The sequence below is a fragment of the Paralichthys olivaceus genome, chromosome 19 (assembly GCF_024713975.1).
Source record: "Paralichthys olivaceus isolate ysfri-2021 chromosome 19, ASM2471397v2, whole genome shotgun sequence".
Taxonomy (NCBI): Eukaryota; Metazoa; Chordata; class Actinopteri; order Pleuronectiformes; family Paralichthyidae; genus Paralichthys; species Paralichthys olivaceus.
In genome coordinates, this window is record NC_091111.1 from 16,057,063 (window position 1) to 16,077,312 (window position 20,250).

The window sequence follows — 20,250 nt, forward strand, 5'->3', positions numbered from 1 at the left end:
AAGGTAGAAAGAGAGAGCATGCCCACACACACACACACACACACACACACACACACACACACACACACACACACACACACACACACACACACACACACACACACACACACACACACACACACACACACACACACTCTCTCTACAAACAGGAGAAAGCCTTTTGACATAGGATTCATGTATGAACGCGTGAACAAACAGCCACCATCTCCTTTCAGTCCAGAGGACACAGACGCACAAACACTCATCACTGTGAAGAGTGAAGCAGAGTCTTTCAGTATGTTTGAGCTGACGATGGAGGGTTATTCATATTTCATCCCTCTGGACTTCTATCTGTGTTTTTCTGGGAGATTGAAACAACAAATTGATCTTTTTTAGTTTAAATACAGAGCTGTTAATTTATTTGAACATACAATTTATATTGTATGTTCTATTTCCGACATAAACAGAAACACGAATTTAAGGTTCTGTGGAAAAATCATTTGCACTAAACTGTTCTCTGGATGAATTTGAAGAAGAGTCAAGTTGAACGTCCGTGTTTAATAACACTTAAAAATTGCTTTGTGTAGTTTTGGGGCTTTTTACTGTGACAGCGTTAAACAATAAGAAGTTATCTTTGCATTTAAAGTGGCTCCAGCCAGTTAGCAGCTGCACCACCTAAGCAGCACGACTGTATCTCCTCACACTGATCTTTGGAATATTAAATGGGTAAATCTCTCTGTAACAGCAGAAAAGCTGAATGGCGTATATTCCTCTATACACACTGAGGCTGATTTCATTATAGATAAATCAGGTTCATCTATTCAATCTCTTTTTCCTTCTATCTGTCAGTCCCTTTCTATTTCTCACCATTTCTTCCCCTCAATGTTTTTATTTGCCCCAATTCCAGCTTTCTCTCCTCTTTTTCTTTCTTGAGCCTTCGCTTTGCTTTTGTTTTTTCTAAACCTTGTCTGTCTTTCTAGATTTCTGTCATTCCCTGTATCAGTCTCGTCTGTGTAATGTAATAAGTATGCATACAGAGAGAAGAAGAGAAGGAGAAGAGAAGGAGAAGAGAAGAAGAGAAGAGAAGAGAAGAGAAGAGAAGAGAAGAGAAGAGAAGAGAAGAGAAGAGAAGAGAAGAGAAGAGAAGAGATAAAAACAGCGGCAAGAAGAAAGAAGAGCTGTACCAGGGGGAAAACTGAAAAAAAAGAAGTGCTGCGTTAAAAAGCTGAGTCCACCAGAGCAGTCACAACAAATTCATCTCTCTCTCTCTCTCTCTCCATTCTTTCTTTCCCTCGCTCCCTCTGATACAAGCTGGCCTCAGTAATACAATAAAGGACTTGGCTCAGCTCTGTGCGTCTGTATGCATGAAAGTGTGTGTCTGTGTGTGTTTGTGTGTGTGTGTGTGTGTGTAAGGTAGACGACACCTCTTACTCCCTACTCTCTGTCTCATCATTGCAGCTGTTCCACAGAGGTGTGTTTCAATATATCACCCTGTCACACACACACGTACACACAAGGCCCCTGCTTAATAAGCGGTATTCAGAGCTCCTGGGTTTATAGAAGCTGAAACTGCACTCCTGCACAAAGCTGGAGCCTCTTTCTTTCCTTCAGTCCTTTCTTTCTTTCATTCTTTATTCCCTCCCTTCCACCTTCTTCTTTCCTTTGTTTCCATTCCTCTCTCGGCTTCTTCGCCCTCATTTTTTTTTCAATTCAAAGTGCTGTGCTGTTTTTATTAATATCGTTCTTTGCTCCCCCAATTCATTTCTTTTCCTGACCCTCACTTCCTCCTTCTCTAGCTCTTTCATTCTTCAGAGAAACTCTCAGCTGAGGGACCTGATGTAAGTTGATGTGTTGTAGAAAAAGATTTGGACCAGTGGCTGAATCACTCAGTGACTATCAGTGGAGCTGAAGCTATTAACCAGAGTAACAGACATAATGAACTGACGAGTATCTACAGATTCCCTGTAGAGCTACATTTCTAAATTTAACACAAACGCAGCTAAATCAGTTAATTGCTTAATTGATCTCGCCTTAATTACTTATAATCATCACCGATTTGTTTCAGTCACGTTTCAAACGAAAGAACGGAAATTCTGTGATTTGATTTCCTCAATTGCTTTTCTGACTGTTTTACGACTGTGAAGTAATTATCTTTGGATTCTTGACTATTGGTCAGAAATGACATCACTACTTTCACATGTGAAGAACGCAGCAGGAGAGACGTCTTCCTCTGTGTCTGTTCAGGTCCTCACATCCAGTCATTTCAGGAGAAAATCCGGAAATTAGTGAATGTCTGAAAGCAGCATAAATTTCAGTGTACTCTGCCCTGACTAGGTATCACATGTGAGCAAACTGTCACTGGTCCAATGTTTTACAACAGGACGGAGAGAAAACAAAAGACAGAAAAGAAGAGAATATGGAGGAAAAGGAGCCGGAGGAGGAAAGTGGACACCTGGATGGGTCCTGAGGCTCCGCGGGGAGGAGGGGAGAAATGGAGGAGGCCGGAGGATGGGCAGTTTCCCTCAGCTGTTCCCTCGTGTGTGTGTGTGTGTGTGTGTGTGTGTGAACGGTCCATATGGGCATTAGTGCTGGAGGAGTTGAACAGGGGGTCATACCAGATGGACATACACAGACTCACACACACAAATTACAGATTCCACCAAATGGCATCATGTCGCCACAACTCAGCAGCTCTCCTGCATGCACGCTCCTCCACATACACTGTTCTCACTTTCTGTTCTCACTCGCACACGAGCAGAAGAGGGTTTGGCACGAGAAACCGAGCCTGAGCTTTTCTCTCCAATTCTGTAAAAACACAACAAAGTTAAATCTTTTTTCTTTCTCCGCTCCTGCTCTTTGAATTAAATGGGGCCAAACTGTTCTTGTGAGCAGTGTTTCCCATTAATTACCAAGACTCTGGCGGTCTGCCGCTTCTAATTTGTCCCGCCGCAGTTTCATGGTGAACTGAAACATTTTCTTTACACTTCTCTTGAGAACATGGAGTTTAGCGCTGTAGCTTCCTCATGGAGCTGTGCACTTGTCTGTCATTGGAAGCGCTGGGAGGAAACCCGCCACCTCCCGCCTGCTGAGACGTCGACTTCAGCGGTTTTAATCTTCACAGACATTATGTTGTTATGCACCTGTACATCAATAACAGGTGTTCTGCCTTTGATGCCGCAGACGGGAAACACCAACTGTAACGCCGCATGTTGGGACGTGGCCAGAAGAGCGACACGCGCTAATGTTCCAATCCATACAGATTAATGCAGCAGTGTTTTATTGCAAGTTAATTTCATTTTGGATTTTAAAAAAAGGGCTTTGATGATGGAGTATGATTACTTTGAACGATTTACTGCAGCAGGGCCTCAATTAGCAGAAAGTATTAAAACACGCCAACTTCAATATCCTACAGCCCCTGACGATGTCTTCAAATTGATTATTAAGTACAACAAAGAACTAAACCCCTTAAATATTACATTTACTTTCATAGAAGATGAAGTAAACCAGCAACTATTTACATTTTCGAAGAGATGCAATTCATAAGAAGACATGTTTTCATCTGCATTCGCAGAAAAACTACTGGATTCCCGTGAAATTTAATAAACGGAGAGACCCAGACATTTTCTTCCAACATGGCGAGATAGGGCATTGAATCAGTTAATTGGATAATTGTTGCAGCTCTATTGGTTTTTAACCTTCTCGATATCTGGACGACACTGATACCGATACTCTACTGATTATTACTGTCAACTTGTTACACAAGAAAACCTAAATTCGGACTTTGTAAAGCATCCACTTTTTGCTAAGAGCGAATCTGCAAAGCTCTCATGGACAAATTGTGTCTATTGACCCCGATCTGCATCAGTGAGATCAACACACAAACTCCCAAACATACAAACACACACGTTCTCTGTTTCCAACACACACACACACAAACACACTCCACTTTAATATCCTCAGCGTTTGACTCACCACTCCATTCCTCATCTGGTAAACTAGCTGTATGTGTGTATGTGAGTGTGCGAGGTGAGAGGTTAAATGATGGTCATTAAGATTCATCTCTGAGTTCACTACCGGCAAATGGTGAAACCGCCCACACACTCGCACAGAATCGTACGAGTGCGGCGTCTCTGTCAGAGTGCAGCAATTGTCTTTCCTCTCCTGTTAGTCTCTCCCCTGTCGTTTAGGCCAATTCAAATCTCTGAATGCATAATGAATGCAGTAATCATCGCTCTATACCGGGATCACAACAAGCTACTCATCTCGCTGCTTCACCGTTTTGGTTTTAAATTCCAGTTTTGCTAAGTGATTAAAGCGAGAGGTGAACAGCCTGTTTTGTAATTCCTGCATGAATCACTTTCCATACAGTTGGCCGTCCTCTCTGTGGATCTGTTGTGACACGTCGTCCAAACATTTCATAATGTTTGCTGCCGTCCTGCCGCCTCCCGGGATGAATAAAGGAAAAGAGAGGTGAGACGGAGCGGGTTACAGATAGAGGGGGGGGGAGAGAGGGAATAATAAAGTGATGACCAGAGTCATTTCATCTTCACACCTACGGACTGGAAATCACCAGGCAATTTGCTGGTTTCACTGTGCTTACCACATACAAAGTGTGTGTGTGTGTGTGTGTGTGTGTGTGTGTGTGTGAGAGAGTAAAAGTTTAGATTTAAGAAAATGAGACAGTTTGCAAGTTACTTCTTTGTTAGTCATTCAATCATTTAGTCTCACACGCACACACGCACACACACACAGCATGATGACGGAGTGGACCCTGTGTCAATCCCAGCATGCCTCTCTGCTCAGAGGCAGGAGATTCTGTCATCGCCACAGTTACTGTCAGGGCACATCACTGGTAACCGTGGCAACTAATTAAGACCTGCCTGTCAGGCCTGTGGTCACCGTGCACGTGTGGGAGCGTCTACGAATGGACAAACACACTTGTGTCATTAACTTCCTATAATAATTGCACACACACACGCGCACACACACATTCCAAGTTACTGTAACTGCCAGTAGGTATCACATCAGCATACTCAGTGCATTACTCAACACGACTCCCCAGCCATTAGTCACACACACAATATACACACACATACACACACACAATATACACACACACACACACACACACACACACACACACACACACACACACACACACACACACACACACACACACACACACACACAATCCTTATGGGGACCTACTCATTTTATTGGTTTCATTTCCGTTTCATTGCTCATCAGATATTTAATCAGAAAAGTGCTGGAAGTTGAGTAAAGTGTTTGCTATGCACAACATTTAAAAGTGTTTGGTGGTGTTGACTATTAGAGTGAGACAACCTCAGTTCATTTACCGAGGTTTAACTGTTGTTTTGAAAATATAACGTATACGTATTAGACAAATTAAACGTTCGCTGGTCCAGTTGGTCAAAGGTGAAACTTCTAACTTTTCTTATTTTTGGACTATATAATATAATATGTATGACATAAAAAGAAGAATTCACTATTGTTTGACATTTGCTGTCTACTAACTTATTAGTTCAAAAATAATCCCTGCATTAGTAGATTTGGAAATACATCATCAAGTATAAATAGCTAAAAATAAAATCCTCATTAAAAATACAATATTTCTGAAATGTCGTGGAGTGTTAAGTAGCCTCTAGTAAACTATAAGCACCTGAAATATGCACATAAACACAGTACGCCTACTTGAAGTACTCAGTTTCTGCACCACTGCTGAGGATGATTAAATTCATAAAATTGCTTTTGATGATGATGGACTGCTAATATATGTCGTCCTGTTAGCTAAACAACATTCAAATCATGTTTCAGCCAGTCGCTCTCTCTCATACACGGTAAAACCAGTGAGCGTCCACATCCGTCCACACCACATTAAGCAGTAATGTGGGTTCACTGACTGAATGCTGCGTGTGTACGCGTGTTCTCGATGTGTGTATTCATGTGTGTGTGCGGTCAGTAATGAGGTGTAACTCGTGCGTGTCAGTGGAAGTTGAGTGATCGGCGTAATGAGCAACAGAACATAGAGGAGAAGGGGAGGGCAGAAAGGAGCGGAGGAAAGAGGAAGAGGAGATCTGAATAATAAAGTAAAAGAGTAAATCCTCGACTTCCCCAAAAAGCTAAAACAACGTGTTAATTGCTCTTAAGTTACATTTAAATATGATAATTACAGACTGACTTTCAATGGATGAGGCCGATATTTAACTTTTGATGATTCCTTCAGGCTCTTACAACTTTTCAGAACTGACATAAACCATGAATTTTCATTTCTAAGATTTATGTCAGGTTTAAAAGTTGAAAACCAAACTTCGACTGATCAAAATGACTGATGCCATTTTAATCCCTCGCTCCATCTTCCTGGTTTAATCTTAAACGGCTCCAGCCAAACGCTGAAGAATGCAAAACAGAATCAGGCCCCCCCCCACCCCCCCGAAAGACAAACAAGACTGATTTCAGAGCAGAAACCTACGAATCTCTGCACGGGATTCCAGAGAGTTTACAAAGTCAACAGGCAGGAGAACAAAGAACAAAGTCTCCATCTGGGTTAGCGCAGGTTAACAACTTGTAGTTTCTCTCCTCTTGGTGCAGGTCAAAGTGGAGCCTTTAAGTATGGCTGCAAATGGAAAAGCAAATAGTGCTTTCTGGTTGCTTTTCCACTGAGCGTGTTTGAGCATTAAACCCAAACCGGGCGCAGATTTATGAGGAGGAGGAGAGAAAAAAAGAAAAAACTCGCCCTACAGAGCGAGATCAGACAAAGAAAAATCCGAGCCCTGCATCCTATCGAGCCGGCATAACTTTCACTCCCTCCCTCTGTCTCGCTCCTCTGTTGTTATCAGCAGATATGGAGGAGGTAAGGAATGAAAGAGTGCAGCTGCAAGTGTTTGTTGTGTCAGTCCGCTCCGGTCTGAGCTGTTCCTGCGTAGTTCCTTATCACACTTGAAACAGCTCTTGCTCCCTCTCCCACACACTTTTCTCGTCCCACTTCTATCCCGTATCATTTCATTCTCATCCCATTTCATTCTCCTCCGTTTCGTAAAAGGATTATAGAGCAAAGTCTGTGTCACTCAGATTCCAGCCTGTAACGCACACATCTAAATAGCTTCTTATCGCGGTTGTGAGCCATCGACAATTTTTACAAAACAAACTGCTTTCATATCCGCTATTGCTCTAAGTCAGTAACACAACATAACGACGACAATAAAGGAGCAGAACTTTTTTTTCTTTCCGCCAGCGTATCTCGGTATATCTGCAGCCGTGCCAGCTTTCAACGGGCTGGAAAATGGTCAGAAATTGGAACTTTGCGAAGCTAACAGCCATGAAAACAGACTGGTAGCAATACAGTCCTGGTTGTTAGCCGCCGGGTTCAACAGACACCTCATCACAGGATTCAATTCCCATGCACAGGGCTCACGGATTTAAAGGTGATCTGATTCAATGCACGGCAACAGGAATTTAACAGCGACAGTCAAATATAGAAATGAATTCATTTCACCTCTGCACACACACTCTGCTCTGTGCTCACTGTTGTTTAAAACAACGTCATGAGGTCGTTTCTCCAGCGTACAAATTACCCTTTCATAAAAAGATCAGCTTTCTAATTTATCATATTGAAAAAGCCAAAAAAGAAATGAAGTCATGGTCCCAAGATAAATTACACTGAAGTGTGTTGGACCATGCTCCATTACATTGTAATAATACAACAAATTGATATCACACCAGCCAAGAAAAAAATGATTTACTATTCACTTAAGAAATCACAGTGTGCTTATAAAAAATAAAAAACTGCTGTCTTCTGCCAAACCCGCTCTTTGTTCATTTAGAGAAAGTTTGGATTTCTGCATTGTTCTTACTCGTAGGTGAAGGTTTTTTTCGATGTGCATTTTTCTCTGGTTTTAATTTAAAAAAATTATTAGGGAACCCCTGGAAACAGAGCTACATGTTGAGTAGCTTTCCTACAAACATAAACCCGACGTGTTCTATCGCAATAAACGTCAATGAATCTTGATCAGAGTTGACTATCTGGTTTCTTCACATTTCACTTAGGAGCGAAAACCTTTTTTTTTAATCAGTTCCTTGTTGGTACAGCTCCTAAAATTGTTTTTAGTGCAGAAAGTCACGACACAGGATCGTTTGGTTTGTCTGTTTAAACCTGAGAAAACACTCGGTGGGACTAATGAAATCTGGAATCTTTGAGTTAGTGAAGTGAAGTGAGATAATAACCCAGAGAACAAAGATAAGTGTCCGCTTACTGTGTAAGCTGAGCTGCTGAAAAAAACCAAGAGGAATTTTCAACCCCCCAAATATTCGTCCTTATCTGTGCCCTTGAGTGAAGCTTCGGGCACAAACGCTGGTGAAATACGAGGTGTTCTGTGCGTTACGTCGTTATGGGCTTTGAGTAAATATCAAGTATTTCCAAAGAACAGACCAGCTCGTGTTTAATCATTCGTTCAGACAGATTTCCATCAATGCTGAGTCAGTTTGGAATAAAAGGTAAATTAATTGGTCACAACCATTTATCTACAATGGGGTGGATTTGATACGATTGAGAGAGGAGTGTCATTGAAGTGTTTTCAGTAGTGCCGCTTATACCGAGCCCCCTAACGTAGCCACGTTAAAACGAGAGCCGACATTTCCTACAAGGGCTGGAAGGGTTTGACCAAAACGCTGAAAAGAGGAGCTGCAGCGATGGACAGTCTGAGGGAATAGAAAACTTTGAACCTGAATATGATCAGATTGTCTCTTTTAAACAAACTTGACAGAATATATTCTCTGACACAGTTGCCCACCCAGCGGTTTTTTAAAGTTGCCCTGACTAATGGGACGTCGATCCAACTGTGTCCAGACAACACCCCTTGGAAATCGGCCATGGAAAACACCCCTTGGAATTGGAAATTGAAAATGAGAGGTCCCAGAATTGGAAATCTGCCTCTGTCAAATTCATTTAGGAACTTTAACAGGCATCCATCTTCGCCACCACCACTTGTAGACGTGTCTTATACCACAAGTACAGGAGGAACCGCTCGGATCTACTTCATGAGAGAACAATCCAACAGGGTGAAAAGTGCAGAATGGACAATATCCTATTATTAGCAACACTACAGATGGATAAACCCACTAACAGCAGATTATTTTTTCTTTAAGCCCACAAGAAATAAACACCCCATCGTGACCTGTTTTATCCACATTCACAGGCTTTAACATCAACATTAGCACCAGAAAGAATAATATAATTACGTGCAGCTCATACACACAGTCAGAACTGAAGTGAGTGAAGTCACTCTCTCTTGTCTCCTCTCTCGCTCCCTCCCCACCAGTGCTGCTGCCTCGATTAAAGTCTCCTCTCTCCCACTCTTTCAATCTCTCCTGCTCTCTTTGGACCACTAACCTTGATTCACTGTTCTCCTCCACCCTGCCTCGGGCTGGCACATGCATTCACAGACAGACACACACACACACACACTCACAGACACATGTACTGACAGACACATTTACAAGCAAATACACTGCGGCATACACCGAATGGAAGATATACTGTACACATGTACTTGACCATGGTAAAGTAGAAGTGGTTTGTTCGGGGCCAGTGTGAGGGGAAAGTGTGGCTAACCGAAACCACATGTGGCTGACTCGCTCGCTCTCGATCCTGAGGTATGTGAGCCTCTGGAGCGTGTGTTTGTGTGTGCGTCTGTGAGTGTGTGTTTGTGTGTGTGTGTGTGTGAGGGGGAGGTGTGATGCGGGGCAAGCGGCGGAGAGAGAAGCAGAGTGAGCTCATGGCTTGACTTTAACCTTTATTTACCCAGGGAACAGTTGTGTGGAGCAGACAAGCTGCTTTCTTTACTGTGCCGCTATACGTCCACATGGGAGCTGCTCCACTGTAGCCACAGTTTTCTGCTGGTGGCCGCTGCAGCGGTGCCACCAGATCAGTCAAGTCGAGTTAAGTGCTTTGCTCAAGGTTGGAGTTACTGAAGCAACTTCATACTGCTGTTGATGTGTTAAATAGGACACTGCACACTATTGTTGTTAAATGTTTGCAAGGGATTTCATATTTGAATTGTCCATCATGCTTGGACTCAGACGCTTCAGTTGGTAAATGCGTAAAATTTAAAACAAAGATTAGCGTGTCAACTACCCAGGTTGTCATGTTTTCATCACGAGCCAGAGCTGATAAATATTCCTGTAAACCTTTAATAAATATTTGACAAGGATGCAATTGCCAAAAGCAATCCTTTCCCACTCAAATCAAAAGCGTTTTTGCAGGTAGCTGCAAAATCAAGCATTAAAAACATTTTCCTGAGACATCAAGGGTGGAGCGCTTCTGCACTCAGGACACTAAATGTCTCACTTTCTGCAAAAATATGAATCCCTATCGTGGATATGACCGTGGTGGAGGAACAACGTGCAGACACAGGCTTCTCATTTGTTATTATTTCTCTATGTAGCTCTGAGTGAGAGGCCAGAGACACAAAGACGACAGTAGTTCAGCTCCAAACCTGTACTTAACTTCATATCGCTGACTTTGTAATGAGGGACTAACCCTTCAAGACAGAACGACGCTGTGTGTTAAGGTACTTCTGTGTGCATGTGTGTGAGTATGTGCAAGTGTGTGTGTGTGAGGTTGAGTGCAAGAGACAGTTTATGTCATGGGGAGGTAGCGCTGTATCTGCTAACCGCTACTCCAACAAGACAGCTCGCTTGGCTCACACACACAAACACACACGCACACACATGCACACACACACAAACACACACACACACAGACACTTCATTTACCTTTGGCCCGATATAGACATAGTGACAGTTAACCTAGCCACTTAATACGAAGAGACAGTTTCTTCTACAAAGACTTATATCAGGGGGGCAGAGGAGGGAGGGAGGGAGGGAGGGTGTGTTTGTGTGTGTGTGTGTGTGTGTGTGTCAGAGTAAATCTGGCTAAATTGAAAACAGAGCAGGGAGAAAACACCAACAAAAGCATTCCAGAAAGTGGGTGAGAGAGATAGTGACACAGTGGAAACGAAGGACAGAGCCAGCCCTTGACGTCAGGGGTGAGAGCGCTCGTCCTGGTGTGACACTGATCATCTGACCAAAAACTATTTCTTAACTGTTGGCTGGTAACATTTTAAAATTTTTAATTTCATAATAAACTAAATGTATTTCAGTTCAGGTTGTTGCTTTGGACGGAACAAACAATCTGGAGATGCTGGCTTGGGGTTTTGGAGCTTGTGAACATTTTTAAAATTACTCAATAATGGAAACAATCATTATTTGAAGTTTGAAATAGTTTTCAAAGATGTATTTCTATCCTCGCTCTATCGGCATTCACTCCCGGGTCCAATGACAGTGGACACAGGTTTTTCTCTGCTCCGTTGGCAGCTATAGAAATATGACACCTGGAAGGACATGCTAATTTCTCCTTGTTCTTTATTTTGGCGGTCTCATGCTGCACATGTTGTAGCACGGTGTTATGATGCACAGTGAACCTCCGGGCATTGCAGTGCAGATAGCCAAGAATATTTGTGTTCTTATTGTTTTACATTTTGGGAACAGTGTGCAGCAGCAAGTTTTGTCTTTGCAAGATCCAGTATTGACAAGACTCGTCTGATGTTGATGGGAAAGGAGTCCATCCTGTTTTTTAAGCCGGCTAACGTTGTTTAACAAAAGTATTAGATACTGGGAAGGTGCAAGATTGGTAGGTTGACCTTCTCATTGCTGTTGTACCTGCTGTCAGTTCTTAACAAAAACTGTGATCTGAGTAAATGTTACTTTCAAAGATTCCAAACTTCTAGACCTTTTTTTGTAACTCCTGTTGTTCTGCATAAAACTTTTACAATTATTTCCACCTTAAACCGTCTGGGCACATTAAGTCCCACCCTTGCTCTTGTTGTGGGGGGAAACATGGAAACTGGAGAAACAGGGAGGAGAGGAGGTGGGAGGGAGGGAGGGAGAAGAGAGGGGGTAAAGAGGCAGTGTATATGCGGGGAGGAGAAAAAGAGGGGAGAAACAGGGGGTCAGAAAGGGAATGGTGAGTACATGAGAAGGGGGGAGGGTTTGATAAACGCTGTGTTGCTTTGTTTAGGTTAGTGGGCCATAAATTCCAAGGAAAAGAAGGAATGGGGGCGAAAACAGGGGAGTGGGATAAAATAACCGTTAAGAGAAGCTTGGACGGCAGAAAAGAGGGGAATGAAGTCATATTTGGAGATGAGAGAGAAGAGGGGAGAGGAGAGGAGGGGAGAGTTTGTTTGACTAAACTGACTGATTTTGCTCGACTCCACCAGACACAGGGCCGTCTGCGTAATATCAACATCCCAGGGGAGTGTGTGTGTGTGTGTGTGTGTGTGTGTGTGTGTAGCGAGTATCAGCTTTATAAAAAACACCTCCACATTAAGAATCCCAGGGCTACCTCCCAATGAAAGCATCACATGTCCTATTTTGGTGTTTGTCTTGGTTCACATGTTGCTCCGCAGACTCGAGTCCGTTGGGACTTTTCACTGCACTGTTTTCTTATCACTTCCAGTGGAAGGGAAACAATGTTTGCACCGTTCAAACAACTCTGCAGTTCACTAATCGGAGCAGCAGAACTCACGGTCAGGGTTTCCCACGAGCATTTGTTCAGCGCTGCCCACTTAAAAGCACAAGTGCCTCTGGGAGTTATGGTCTCGGTAGGTGCTGTAAACCAACCATCCCTGGAAACTGCGGAAAAACTATTGTTTGGTTGCATGAATGCGTAGAAATAAAAGTGAAAAGGAAAGAGTGTTTGGAGGTGTAAGGTCGCAGATCAGCAGGCAGCCCAGAGCTTTAACAACCTCAGTTAAAGCTGTTGGTGGTGCTGCATATTTTAATTTTAATGTAGACCAGTCAAGGCTCATTTATGCTCAGCGTTAGATTCGGAAACTGTCAGAGCCTCCTATCCATACTCAAGAGTTCATTTCCTATTTGCACACGTCTTCTGAATGCTAGTTGAACAGCAGGCTACACTTTTGCACGTTAGTTTTAATATTCCATTAATTGCTTCAAGAAAAAAAAAAGATACGTGTGCATTTTCACCCTTGTCTCAAAAAACGTTTTTGAGTTTTGGTTGTTGTAACCGTGAGATGTATTTCCAGTGTTGCTCCAGTGGAAGAGATAAGCTACAAGATCGACAGTCAAAAATATTAATTATCATTCAGTCCATTAACTGTCAGTGGAAAAGATATGTAGTCATTCTAGATCATGATATTCGAGTTAATTAATTAAATCATTAAATAAATAAATTAATCAACGACTTGGTTTACTGACTAACAGTTCTTTGACTTGTCTCTTATACTAAAATGTTGGGGGGGGGGGTACTGAATTATGATCTCAGACATCAAAGCTTAAGAATCCAGCTACTTACATATTCATACAAACGAGGCTTGTTTTTGGAATTAATAATGAAGACATTATATACGACACTGTATTTATATATTCAGAAAGCTCTCCCATGGGAAATGATGGAAAACACGCGACTGGATTGAACTTTCAGGGATCAGGGCTGAGAAAAACCATCCAGAAATCTGACGGACAGACAGATGTCCAACATTTAAATGTCTGTCTCCAGACTCCCACACACGGCCCGTCTGTTAGAGTGATCGGGTGTAAGGTGCGTACGCCATCGCTGTCAGACTGACCATGTGTCTGCAGTCATCTAGTCATCTGCAGACAGGAGGGACACACACACACACACACACAGGACGAGCGGCTGGCAGACTGACAGACACAAAATAGGATGTCAGACAGACAGATAATAGAACATGGTGAAACACCATTTAGAGGGAAAAGTCAGCTCAGGAGTGTAAGATTTAAATCTCTGCTCACACAGACAGACAGAGGACCAGCATCGTGGTGATGTGAAGATACATAGTCAGGGATGGAGATGATAATCTTAATGGACCGGTCATCTGTCTGTAAGCTCCTGGTTCACACACACACACACACACACACGTACACAACCATGGGTTTATATATCTCGAAAGCTTATAGCGCTCTTGAAATGAAATCAGCTTAAAGAGCAGAGCAGCGGAGAGTTATCAGGAAGGAATGTAAGAAGAGTAAAAATAGTGTCCTTGTCTTTTTGATATGAGTGTATACATACTGTATGAGGCTGAAAGTGACTGCAGCACAATGTCCTCAGGGATTTTATCGAGAGGCTACACACACACACACACACACACACACACACAACACACACAACACACACACACACACTCACGTAGCCATAAGCAATCCAGGATCAGTAAACCAGAGAAAGTCCCATTCCTGGGGTGTGTGTGTTTGTGTGTGTGTTTGTGTGTGTGTGTGTGTGTGTGTGTGTGTGTGTGTGTGTGTGTGTGTGTGTGTGTGTGTGTGTGTGTGTGTGTGTGTGTGTGTGTGTGTGTGTTGCAGCTTCATGACAGATGTCTTCTTAACTGTACTAATGTAAACCTCTTCAGCCACTGCCCAGAGCTACACACACACAGACACACACAATAGCTCTTTGGACATGTACACTGTAGATCCAGTCCACCTGAAGGCAAATACAAAGGGGCTGAATACACACACACACACGGCTGTCACATTATCTCACTGCAGATAAAACCATTGTTTAAAGTAAATACAACAAAGAGGATCTTTTATGTAAAGTTTCTAAACTCTGTCACTGTAAATACACTTTTCATGACTCATGAGAAACTTTGAAGGAGACAGACAAAAACAGCAATAACACCTGCCTCCGAAAAGTCAAACTTTTATTGAAATTCTTCTTTATAGATTATTTTGGGCATTTCGCCTTTGTTTGGTTGAGAGAGGAAGACAAGGGAGGAGGAGTTTACAGTGGCAAGAGGAAAACTGCAGATTTACTGTGAGCCATCAGTTTTCTGCATCGTTTCATGGCAGAGAACCATTTCTGAGCGTTTGTGTCACGTGATTTGTTGCTAAACGTTATCATCATCATCAATGAGGTGTTTATTACACGAGTGGATATTAATGATCATGAGCTGTAATGTGATGTAGCGTAAATGAAGGAAGAAAGACGGGTTGGAGAAATGTGCGGAGTGAATCTGGGTGAATCCTCCCAGATGGAAATTGTAAACTTGATGGATATGAGGGTTGGATGTGGAGTCTGTTCGCAGACCATCAAAACAAGTTGGGGATCTCCACCCTCTTTATTGAGTCATGAATGATTCACAACAAAACAAGATAATTACAGATCTGGCCTTCAGGGAGGTTTTAATTCATGTTAGATTCTGGCTTTACACTCGATAGATCTGCCCTCATCCTTTTAAAATACTACACCTGTGTTAGTCTCTACAAACTCTCACCTGTGAACCAGAAGATCATGAAACACATTTGCTCTCAGAGGGTGAATTAAGTTAAATCTACTGAGATCAGTGAGCGCAGATGCAGAACCTGTCAAATCCATTTTCAAGAACCTGTCCTGCTTAATGTGAACCGACAGGATTTCTGCCCCAATGGTCGTCCATTAGCTCGCTATTCATTTTGTATTAAATAATTTGTGTTTAAAGCTTAGCACTGCCCAACTCACACACACACACACACAAACAGAGCTCCTCTTTCAGTTTTTAATGATTAAGCAGAAAAATACCTTGTGTCCTTCGTTTTTTTTTGTAACTAAAGTTTATAATTGCTATGTTTTTTGCCACAGCAAAGCCTTGTGGGATACCACTTCCACCAAACTCTGCAGTTACACAGCGATCTCTCTGTCTGTCCCTGCTGTGTGAGGCGTCTGTGGTGTATTTTACTAACCTGTCACTTTCACGAGAAAAAAACAAGTCCCTCATTAACAACCCGCCTCCATGAGTGTGTTTGTGTGAAAGAGATGGAGACAGAGAAGAGGAGAGAATAGAAGAGAAAAGAAGAGAAGAGGTGTATTCAGCTACTGAAGTTGCTCAGAGCTCTTTTTATTAAAGACCAGGCTCAACTCAACAAACAGCACCTGAAAACTTCAAGACTCCCAACAGCTGTGGAACTTCACACAGACAGACAGCGACAGGAAGGGAAACACACAGACAAATGGCAAATGGATTAACTGACAGCCAGGCTGGCAGAGCAGCAATGACGCACAACAGCAACGCTTCAAATATTTCATTGATTCAATACCAGCTTTGTAGAAATGATTTCCAAGGAACGAAGAACCTGAAAGAACCGAACCGATTCCCAACATCGAATCAACTACTGTGTGTTTGTCTAAATATCACTGTGTACGAGGCTGAGTTGTGTGTTCACGTCGAGTCTAAACAATCAGAAAAATTAGTTCTTGACTCCTGTAAAGTTTGAAAATTTCGGTACATACAATTAACAAAATTTTATAATCAACTCTAAATAGTAGTTTCTACTTTTCAGATGTTACTTTAGCCACTTGCAAACTTTAGCCAAGACGTTTAATGATCAAAATACTCCCTATTAATATGTCAATATTGAAATGAGCTGTCAAGGTGTGGTTTAAGTGCTCTAGAAACATAAATAAAACACATTTGGTTTACGGCGCCCATGTTTTTTTCCAACATTCGTCTTCAAAGCACATGAACACATCGTAGTTGGACTTCATAACTCGGGATAAGGGACCTTCTGAGGAGAGTGTGTGTAAATATCAGCTTCTAAAACATGTACAGAGACAACTATTAATGTAAATGAGCTATAAGTCTAAATATAATGGTTAGTAAAAACAGATAAAACATGGCAGGGTTAGGTTGACAAAACTAATAATTAGGGATTAGGGAATGTTAAGATTACTGCAGCTGATCGCTACACATGGAAATAAAGGGAGGTTAAGGCATGGACCCAGGGTTACGTATGACGACACCAAAGACAACGACGATGACAATGACGACGATGACGTTGACAGATGAAGCTCAGCTCGTGGCTGGCCGGTCATAACTCACCCTTCTCAGAGCGCCCCATGTGAGCTGCGTCCAGTAGAAGCAAAGCAAAGAATAACAAGACAGAATTAGATTGGAAAGCATGCACAGGTCAACACATGCACATTAGAGAAAAGCCTGGGATGCAATTTTCTGTCCGAGCCCAGTGTTTTCCATGATTACAGGCAGATGCCGTTTAAAAAAATCAAGCAGATAGCCCAGCCAGGATTTTTTATTTTTTTTGTCCTTACCCTGATTTGCAATAAAGTTTACAGTTGAACTGTGAGAAGGTGAAGTGCACAGAGTTTTCTGCAGGTCATTAGCAACCACACACACTCACTGCCTTAGTAGGCAGCCATGTTGTCATAAAACACGGTGCCTATAAAAAGGCATTCAACCCGCTTGGAAATGTTCAGTTTTTACTGTCTTTATCGTCTTTACTGCAACCTTTGACAAGTCTGGCTTCTCCTTATAAGAGAAACGGGATCTTGTAAAAAATAAAAACTGTAAATATCTTTGCAGAAATCGCCAAGTTTTAACATACAGACAGTTTAAGAGGAGGGAAAAGAACCAGGGGGTCTCAGAAATAATCTGCAATGAAAGCAAACACCTAACAATAAATGTTCAACCTCTCGTTTAGCACAAATTGGTATTTTTAAAAGTTGTGTGGACAACTGTAACTTTAACCTTTGACCCACACGTCCGACCTCAACCTTTCCCCTCAGCTTCACCCCCCTAAAACAAATGGTTTTCCCAAGACTGTCGTCACCTGCCTGCGTCTTTTAATGTCTCTCTCTCTCTCTCTCTCTCACACACATAGCCTCCATTACATATACCATTATTACCACACACACACAACTACACAACTGGTGCCGAGGCCTCTTACATCTGTGTGAGCGTGAGTCAACGAGTGTGTGTTTGCGCACTGTAATGTAATTAATCAGCTGAGAGTGTTGATTACTTAATCTGTCATTAGCCAGCCATGTGTGTGTGTGTGTGTGTGTGTGTGTGTGTGTGTGTGTGTGTGTCTGTGAGGTAGCAGTGTGTTTCAAGCCCCCTCCTTGTACCGACAGCTGTGACCAGAGCCAAACAGGGCAGAGCGGAGATTGATGATATTGGACTAATACCATCATTCATCAGGGATGTGATATTTCAGGGATCCTGGATTTGTTTGGGATGTGCTGCCTCCTTCATTTCCAGTGGGACTGTGCCACCTTCTTGCTTCACTTCCTGCTGGATGACTGATGATTTACATCCATCATCTACCAGTGTATAAAGGTTAATCATGGCCACAGCAGTCACTATATTCCCATCTGTCTCTTTTAATGTAATTTCTACAACAAAACACTGGAATGGAAACAAAATAAATGAATACAGAGAAGTGGAAATAATAAAAACTTAACTTAGAGTTATACTCGATTTTGCTTCTTCTACCTAAGATGAAGCATCAATGTCTGACTGCAACTCACTACAACACGTCTCCTCTTCACCAGAATGTCCAAAATGGAAACTATTTTTCGGACATGAACTCCAGAGAACATCCGAACAATTGGGTCCAGACGTTTTCTGGAGGTTTGATTGTCTGAGTCAAAAGTGCCGACAACAACAGGAAAATATTTAGGTGACGGGTGGAATCTGGGTAGAGCATGCAGGAGGCAGGAATCACATGTTCTTGTTTACAGCACATGAACACCGGCATCGGCCCTTATCGCCAAATGCTCTAGAATGATATCATCTTTGCAAGTTGACATGTTCGTTGGCGTCTTCGACATGTATGACGACACTTTTCTCCATTAACTATTTGTTTTGTTGGCCGAGACTTGTTTCTCCTACACCATGGGCTTCTTGTTGCACAGCATAGACCAGATTCATTAATCAACAGTCATCTCATTTGGGCAGCAGCAGTTACATCAGCGTGCAAAACAAAGGGACATCTATCTTTTTACCATGTGCTGAGCCCAAATAACTCACAGACTCACAGCACAACTAATGACTTCTTTTAAATCTTTTTACTGAATCGGGAAAAGGAGTTTTTAAACAACACAAAATGTTCTTCACCAGATGCAGTAAAGTAGAAGCAAAGCAATGTTGCGAGGCAGAAGAGTCAAGAGAGAAACTCTGTGATTTACGAGCATTGCTGGTATTCGGTTAATTGCGGCCTCTTGAAAAACGAGACACTGAACGCGTGCTATGTTTTAAAAGAACATACATCCAGTGGCTAGCATGACACCCCGACGTGTAGTTGATATGTTTTCCTGACAGCTCGGTGTGTCAATCACGCCCCGTCTTCCGTGTCCCTCGTTCTTCGAAACTCTCTGACAACTTAACCTAAGTCGCTGTGTGTCGCTAATGCATTTTCCAACCCCCTCAAACTCACACACACACACACACACACATGCTAATGGGGGATTAGCTAATGAATTCTCTCAACAGATTAATTACATTGCTTGTGTGCGCTCAGACTTCATCCCCAAACGGCAGAAGAAATGAGCCAGTACTTTTCAAAGAGATGGGTTTGTTTTGTTTTTTTTCTTTTTTAAATCTATCACTAAATTGAAATCCGTAGAAACAGATTGGCTCTGGGCAAAGTGGCGTTTTATTTGAAGAAGAAGACATTAAGATGGATGTGAAGGATGGCGGAGTGAGGCATTACTTTTAACGGTTAAATAAATAAAAACAGCCCTTTGATTTGGCGCCATTTTAACATGGCATGAGTAGAATGAGGCCTCTTTCTAAAATCTAAATGAGAGGCGAACATTTCACATGTCTCGTCTGTGTTACCACTGTACTCCGCGGGGCGTGAAAGCATCGGCCTCCCTCTTCCTCTTTAAATGACAGCAACACACATTCACACGCAAGAGGCATGACAGAGAAACACACACACACTGACACTCCCTCCTGCCGTTTTCACAGTCTCTTGAGTGGAGGAGATGCCCACGGCCAAAAACCAATGGTTGCACTTCTTGTTATTTTTTCTCTCCTCTTCTTGTCCTCTTTCTCACTATCACTCTCTTCCTCTCGCCTTTCTCTGGGAAAACAGACAATTTTTTATTATTCATCTTCCAAATGGAGCAGGAAAGTAATTATAATTAAACCAACTTGGTTCTAATGCTCAAAAATACTAAAATAATTTCCGATTATAATTAAACCAGCTCAGTAGAGGAAGCGGTCGACTTCTAATTTGTCTAGAGACGCTAATGGAAAACAATTATTTCACTTCATTAAGATTACAGACGCCGGGAATCTGTGTCCAAACTCGATCAGAGAGGAGACACATTTAGAAAGTTGTCAAATTACCGTGAAGTCAGTCGTCGACTTCGCAAAGACTCGTTCACATTCATTACGCTGACTTCTTCTGCGATAAAGTTAAAACCAAACAGCC

General features: G+C 42.3%; 1 protein-coding gene across 22 annotated transcripts in view; it reads right to left on the minus strand.

Annotated features, from left to right (window-relative positions):
• Positions 1 to 20,250, minus strand: part of ptprk (protein tyrosine phosphatase receptor type K) — a 93,548-nt gene that overhangs the window by 70,327 nt on the left and 2,971 nt on the right. For 21 of the 22 annotated variants that reach the window (XM_069515651.1, XM_069515650.1, XM_069515649.1 and 18 more), the window contains exon 2: positions 16,893 to 16,916. The exons of the other annotated variant lie outside the window; for it this stretch is intronic. In XM_069515651.1, the coding sequence (XP_069371752.1) occupies positions 16,893 to 16,916 (24 nt within the window). The remainder of the gene's footprint in view (positions 1 to 16,892; positions 16,917 to 20,250) is intronic. 22 annotated transcript variants of the gene reach the window in all.